The sequence below is a fragment of the Armigeres subalbatus genome, chromosome 3 (genome assembly GCF_024139115.2).
Source record: "Armigeres subalbatus isolate Guangzhou_Male chromosome 3, GZ_Asu_2, whole genome shotgun sequence".
NCBI lineage: Eukaryota > Metazoa > Arthropoda > Insecta > Diptera > Culicidae > Armigeres > Armigeres subalbatus.
Window position 1 is genome coordinate 121644125 of NC_085141.1, and position 7631 is coordinate 121651755.

At 41.6% G+C, this 7631-nt stretch overlaps 2 protein-coding genes across 2 annotated transcripts; both read left to right on the plus strand.

Annotated features, from left to right (window-relative positions):
• The first annotated feature begins 1055 nt into the window (after positions 1-1055).
• On the plus strand, positions 1056-4215 carry LOC134227900 (ATPase family AAA domain-containing protein 3A homolog). The gene is made up of 4 exons (XM_062709605.1): positions 1056-1472; positions 1873-3172; positions 3249-3447; positions 3523-4215. The coding sequence occupies exons 1-4, from the start codon at positions 1265-1267 to the stop codon at positions 3592-3594; spliced, it is 1779 nt and encodes a 592-aa protein (XP_062565589.1). The 5' UTR covers positions 1056-1264; the 3' UTR covers positions 3595-4215.
• A 1262-nt stretch (positions 4216-5477) lies between these two features.
• On the plus strand, positions 5478-7032 carry LOC134223638 (uncharacterized). The gene is made up of 2 exons (XM_062702826.1): positions 5478-6569; positions 6644-7032. Exons 1-2 carry the CDS (start codon positions 6162-6164, stop codon positions 6659-6661), a joined length of 426 nt encoding a protein of 141 aa, XP_062558810.1. The 5' UTR covers positions 5478-6161; the 3' UTR covers positions 6662-7032.
• The last annotated feature ends 599 nt before the right edge of the window (positions 7033-7631 follow it).

Below are 7631 nucleotides of genomic sequence, written 5' to 3' on the forward strand. Positions count from 1 at the left end.
CAGAGATGATATTTGTTACTCAGGAGGGGTTATTTCATTTTTGATTTTTAAATTCTTTTCCATGCCCTACTTGACTGGACTATTCGTTAGTTTTGCAATGGAAAAAATCTACGATTTTCCGTCCAGGCACATGTTTTGAATCACAATCGCCAAAAAACACGCATGTGAAAGGATCTATGTAAAACAATCAACGCGGAAGTTCCGAAAAGATGGTAACAGCATCCACGCAGCTTCACAATTTCCTTACCATATCGTGGCTAGAATTGCTAGTAAAGTGATTCCCTTAGCTACATTGTTAAAGTCGATTGTAAAGTCGTTCAGATAAAAATTATTTTTGCGGCCGTGCGGGAGATCTTTGTTGAGTGTTTCTGTTTTGCTTCCATGGTTCGGTGGGTGGCAAACGTGGGTGAGGTAGAAGGCGATATGGCAAAACGTCAGTTTTCATGTAGCAATAAGTTGTATAGGCGGCGCTAGCGTGCTATGCAATTCCAACGTATTTAAATTTGAAAATTTACACAAGAAAATCGAATTCAAATGTATGAACTTAAACGTCTGTCTGCGGTGACAGTTCAAAAATTTCCAAATAACCCTGCTCGCAGAGCAAGATTACTTTTGACAGATATTGAATCATTTTTGATAGATGTTTTGTTGGTCTTGCTGGGTAGCACCAGCCATTCTTATGAGCGGGGGATTTCATAATTTCCGAACTGTTACTTTTAAGTTTAATTCGATTTTAATTCACGAATCGGACCAAAGCCTTAGCGTACTTTGCTCTTTCGTGGGAGAATGGGACTACACACAAAAAGGAATATATATTATTTTTTTTTATGACTATCTTTTATTCACAAATGATTAACATTTATGCGCATAAAATCAGGAAAAGTGTGTAAAAATTATACGTTTTATGCATCATATTTTACTCCTTTTGTGGGTAGTCCCATATTTTCCCGCAAAAGAGTGTATTTCTGCCCAAAAGAGCATACTTCCAGCTGTGCGTGTAAACCGAAAGATATCTAATTCACGATTCATCCAACGAAAACAATTCAACTGTCATTTTGACGTTTTCAAATTTCAACTTTGCGTGCGGCGGTCCTCGTGTGAGTTTTCATCTCTCGGTCTTCTCCGGTTAGTTACCGTGTCTGCATTTTAATTTCATCATAATCCAACATCTGCGGTTCCTTTTTCGTGGAATATCCTGTTCATTTGCTGTGCTGACTTTCGATATCTCGTTCAGCTTCTATTCCGTTACGAGTTACGAGTTGAAATGTCGTGGTTATTCGGGTACAAAAGTCAAGTTCCTCAGGCTCCGTCAGGAGCTGATGTTGGTGCCCCGCCGGATCCCAGCTCAGCTGGCCAAGCAGCAGGTGATGTGAATTTGACCAAGGCTGAGCGCAAAGCAATGGAAGCATATCGGTTCGATTCTTCGGCCCTAGAGCGAGCTGCGGAAGCCGCCCGTACGCTGGAGAGATCAAGTGAGTGATGTTACTGTTGCGTAATTGCGTAAAGATGGCAATAATCGTAATAGAATACTAGCTTAATAACTACATTCGGAGTTTGGAGTTCAGAAATGTCCAACGATCGAGAAAACGATGAATGGGAATCAAATCATTTACTTTTAAAATATCCTTAGGGTTTGAATATTTTTTTTCTATATATCCTTCTTCCTGCTCTATAGAAGACAATCATGATTAGGTACACAGCTCAAAGTTGATAACACCCCCGTTCAAAGTAAAGGTTTTCAGGCCTTCAAATACTTTTGCCAGTAATATCTGCACTAAATTTGACTTGCAAAATAATCAACTCCATTAGTTTATTCAACTATTTCCTTTTATTAAATTAGCGATTTGTTGAAATTGCTTTATTTTTTTTTAGAGCATGCTCGAGAAGCGCTGGAATTGTCAAAATTGCAAGAGGCGACAAGACAGCAGGAATATGCAACTAAAGTCAAGGAATACGAAGCTCATATAGAAGCCTCCAAAGTTGAACAAAAACGCGTAGACCATGAAGAGCGACGTAAAACGCTTGCCGAAGAGACGAAACATCAGCAGCAGAGGGCACAGTATCAGGATCAGCTAGCCCGGAAGCGATACGAAGAGCAACTTGCTCAGCAACAGCGAGTGCAGGAAGAGAACCTTCGTAAGCAAGAGGAGAGCGTAGCGAAGCAAGAAGCAATGCGAAGACAGACTATCGAGCATGAGATGGAATTGAGGGAGAAGAACAAGATGAAACTGCTGGAGGCGGAGCTTCGGGCAAAGGCTAAGGTTGATCGCGAAAATCGAGATTTGACTTTGGAACAGATACGTCTAAAAGCGGAAGAAAATCGCATCACTGTTATGGAAAGTATCAAAACGGCTGGTTCAGTTCTCGGTCAAGGTGCCACAGCGCTGCTAACCGATTGGAATAAGGTGGCCACTACAGTCGGGGGACTATCGTTACTCGCCTTGGGAGTATATTCCGCTAAGGGTGCTACGGGTGTGACGGCTCGTTTCATTGAAGCCAGAATAGGAAAGCCATCCCTTGTGAATGAGACTTCTCGATTTTCGATCTTGGAAGCAGCCCGTCATCCGATACAAACTTTCAATCGGTTCAAGTCTAAACCAGTAGACGCTCTACAAGGTGTTGTACTTCAACCAAAGTTGGAAGAACGTCTTAGAGATATTGCTATCGCAACCAAGAATACAAAGAACAACAATGGCTTGTTCCGCAATATTCTTTTCCACGGTCCTCCGGGAACAGGTAAAACCATGTTCGCAAAAAAGTTGGCCAACCACTCGGGTATGGATTACGCCATCATGACCGGAGGTGATGTTGGACCAATGGGCCGCGACGCTGTTACTGCGATTCACAAGGTGTTCGATTGGGCCAACACCAGTCGACGGGGATTGCTGTTGTTTATCGACGAGGCGGACGCCTTCTTGAGGAAACGGTCATCGGAACAAATTTCCGAAGAGTTGCGTTCGGCTCTGAACGCTTTCCTCTATCGAACCGGTGAGCAGAATCCAAGGTTTATGCTGGTGCTGGCATCGAATACACCTGAACAATTCGATTATGCCATCAATGATCGTCTGGACGAGATGGTCGAGTTCGTCCTTCCAGGCATTGAGGAGCGTGAACGATTGATTCGGTTGTACTTTGACAAGTTTGTGTTGCAACCTGCGTCTGAGGGCAAGAAGTAAGTTTTTCTAGCACTGTTAAGTATACTGCGACATAATTATAAAGAAATGTAACTTTATTTTACCTACTTACAGACGATTCAAAGTAGAACAATGGGACTACAGTGCCGTGTGTAGTAAAATGGCGGAACTGTGCGAAGGAATGTCGGGTCGCGAGATTTCAAAATTGGGCGTGTCGTGGCAGGCTGCTTGCTATGCTTCTGAGCAAGGAGTGCTTACTGAAAAAATGGTTTTGGATAGATGTGAAGCTGCCGCTCGACAACATAGACAAAAGGTTCGGTTGATGAAAAATCAATTTATCATTGACAGACAGAGATTCTAAAATGTTTTTGTCTTTTATCATTCACAGATGGCTTGGCTTTCGGAGCAAGAAAAGCTGGATCACAAATCAATCACAGGCGGAAAAGGATTTCTAATGTAACGTTAAGGTAAAATCTAGATTTTTTATAGGGCTTAAAATTCGAAACTTTGACCGCGGTGTATATTATAGAAGGTTTTTGAATTCAATGAGCTGGTCTCGTTATCCATTGGAGTGAAAGGTGTATCGCTTATTTCAAACGCTGAGCATGTTATTATATTCAGTATTGTGGAGAGTGATCCATCTTTGCTCCGTCTCATGCGGATCAACTAACCAGCTTGATTGGAACGTGTTATGTATATTGAACAAATCTTATTCCAAACTTAAAAGCTGATCCCACTTCCACGCCAAAGGCCGTTCATCTCAGGGAAATTTATATTAAACTTCTTCGAACGAACTTTGACATAGCCTGGATAAGAGGACGTAGTGGAATCTGATTCCGACGAATTAGAACAATTTAATGCATTTACTACTCATTTGCATTGTCACTACTCGAATGTGTTCAGCGACGGCAGTTTATGATCGTGATCGTATCATAATTTTTTTATGACCCAGTGCTAGGGATAGCAATTTAGTAATTTCAGTTCATGTTGGAGATCCTTTTTGTGAGAAACTGTATTTAGTTGTGGCGATGTGATTGGTTATAGATCCGAAAAGTTATAATTAAAAACGTGTATAGTTGAATATTTTAGAGACAATTGTGTGCTATAGAAATTGAGAAATCCCATAGAACAACGTTTTACTTAGGTGTTTGTTTGTATTGCGTTTCACACTAGTAAAAGGGAAACGACAGGCATTCCTGGCTGGTATCCTGAAAACTAATGATGCCAATGATGGTGTTACCACGTGTTACTGAATATTCAAACAACTTCTTATCTCACAGCGCGAGAAAATTACCCTTTTGTGAAAGTGAGGCAAGATCGCCACCCTAAGCTCTGCTACTAAATAGGGGAACTGTTCCGTTTTTCATCTCACTGAACATATATTCATCTCATCGCAAAAGAAAGAAATACAGCACCAGTCTTGTCGCTTTTTTTTGCGAACATGCGTGATCACTGCTGTAAAAAAACACAAAAATAAGAAACAAATCGAATACCTTTTCATGGCTGAGCTTTTGATGGGATGAAAATGGGAGCTACAAAATGAAGTGCCGAACAGTTCCTTTTTTTAAGCATATGCGGTATTTAGAAAAATGTCGTTACAGGTGGTTCGAAACTAAATTCCGCGGAGTTTGAGCATGCCAAAATCTGATTTCTTGATTTCGTTTCGATTCGTAAAATTAAAAAAAATCGCTATAAAAAACTAGCTTTTAACGATATTTAACGGAATTCCGCGGAGATTCGAAACTAATTTAAACTTGAACCATACTGTCTTGTTCTTTTTATTGGCATTACATCCCCACACTGGGACAGAGCCGCCTCGCAGCTTAGTGTTCATTAAGCACTTCCACAGTTATTAACTGCGAGGTTTCTAAGCCAAGTTTACCATTTTTGCATTCGTATATCATGAGGCTAACACGATGATACTTTTATGCGAAGGGAAGTCGAGACAATTTCCAATCCGAAAATTGTCTAGACCGGCACCGGGAATCGAACCCAGCCACCCTCAGCATGGTCTTGCTTTGTAGCCACGCGTCTTACCGCACGGCTAAGGAGGGCCCTGTCTTGTACCGTCGTGTATTAACAAAAATGTTGGCTGCGCCGCAGAACAAAATCTTCTGTTTTAAAAACTAAATGTTTGTAGTATTCCGTTTCCGTGTTTTATTATAATCTGTATTTCCTTCAATTATGTGTTGTTTCCGATAAGTGTGTTTCTCAATTTGATTATTTTGTTCAGTGTATTATGTATGTCAAAAGTCCCACCTTTTTGTATTATCTAGAAAGTACTTCCTGTATCACTTCTAATCCGGCAACCGACACGCGCAGTCGTGAAAATAAAATAAGTGTAAAACCACGAAAAGTAAGACCGCGTGTTCTAGTTATCACATCCTCAGAAGTGGGATCGAAGATTTTTTGACGCTCACGATGGCCATGCGGATGAACAAGGAGGAGCTCCTTGAGTGGCTGCAGGAGCATGAAGTCGATATTCCAGCAACGGCGACCATTCGGCACCTACATGTTTTATACGACAGCCATCCGGCTAATCAGATCGCAAATGATCCAGAGGAAAAGGACGAGGAACAAGAAGAAGGTCCATCTGGATCGGATGGTGACGAGGAGGAGGCATTAGATGACGAGATTCGGATTCTAAAGAAGAAGAAGAAGCAAATTGCAGATTTGCGTCAAGAACTAGCTCGCAACGAGGCGTTTGTTCGACCACCGGAGTTCCAGGATGTAATGTGCCTTGTGTCATTGTTTACCGGTAGTGATTCGTATGTTCCCGAGAGATGGTTGGACGACTTTGAAAGAGCATGCGATTCAGTGGGAGGAGATGCTACTTTCCGGCTGAAGTGTATTCGTAGGCTAATGAGACCGGGTACATAAGCTGAATGATTTTTGCGTGTGGACCGTTCTATCACGTACGCTCAATTTCGTAACAGTTTTCTTCTAAACTTCGGCCACACATTCACGGTGACAGAAATCATCGACCGGCTCCGGAAAACCACTTTCTCCAGTTGCAAGACATCGGTGATGGGCTACATCCTAAAGATGCAGGAGACTGCAATTGACGAAGCTCAAACAGTGCAAATGATCGTCGATGGATTCCGTGATCGATCTGCTGATATTTCCGTACTTTACCCAGCTAAGGATTTGACGGAACTAAAACAACTAGCACGACGGTATACGCAGCTTCGCGAAATACGTACCAGTGCGACTCGTGCAACGTCATCCTCTTCATATTCCGGAAGTATCAAACCGCAGATCAAGAAAGTTTCCGATTCCGAATTACGTTGCTACAACTGTTTCGGCAAAGGACACATTTCCGCTCGTTGTACGGAGCCTCGCCGGGAGCCAGGCTCATGTTTCCGTTGTGGTTCCGGCGAACATGTCATCAGGAACAAGGAGCAACTGAGTGCTGCTCTCTCCGAATTGAACTTGGTAAGTGTTGCTTTCTTATCTGACAAAAAAGTGCATCCCCTAAGAACTTTTATTTCTCTTTTTGACACGGGTAGTCCGATCAATCTGGTTAAACGTTCCGCAGTGCCCATTGAGCTAATTCCAGTCGATGAAAAGTTCTCAGGATTCCGTAGTATTGGGAATTTTCCGTTATGTACGTATGCTGTCATTCCGGCTTATGTTACGTATGGGTCTCATTCTGAGCAGTTAAAGTTCTATGTTGTTCCTGATCATTTTATGATCCATCCCATTTTACTGGGACGGGCATTTTTAAAAGCCTTTGGCATTATCTTGTTTAATACACGTTCAAATAAATACAAAATTGAAATAAAAAATGAAAACGAAATACAAATTTTGGATAACAAATTACATTGTGTATACGATATGTCCCGAAGATCTTTGAACTTCATGAGAAGTTGTCCCACCTGTGTGACTCATCTTTGTAAAGACAATTCTGACAACCTTGCTGTTCCAGACATTTACGCTATTGAACTCGATGAAGAAATTAATATCAATCCAAAATTAGAGCAGCAAGTTCAATACGAGCTTCTAGAGATTATTAAACAAAATTATCTAAATGTACTATTCCGGAAACCCAACAATCGTATGCAATGAAACTAAAATTGACTTCCGACATTCCGCTTAGTTATGCTGATAGAGTTGAAGTGGTTCATATTGTTGAAGATTTGCTATCGGCTGGTGTAATCCGACCCAGTAACTCCCCGTATTCCTTTCCGATTGTGTTACGAACGAAGAAATCTGGTGAGCGGCGCATGTGTGTTGATTATCGATCATTGAACAAAATAACTGTCCGGGACAGCTACCCTATTCCACTCATTGATGACTGCTTGGAACGAGTTGAGGGAAAAAAGTATTTCTCCGTCCTGGATTTAAAAAGTGGATTCCATCAAGTAAATATGTCACCAGATTCTGTTCCATTTACAGCTTTCGTGACTCCGGGAGGACAATACGAATATGTCAAAATGCCTTTTGGATCCCTTTTTGATGCCTTGCGGAATGCCCCAGCAGTGTTTCAGCGCTTCA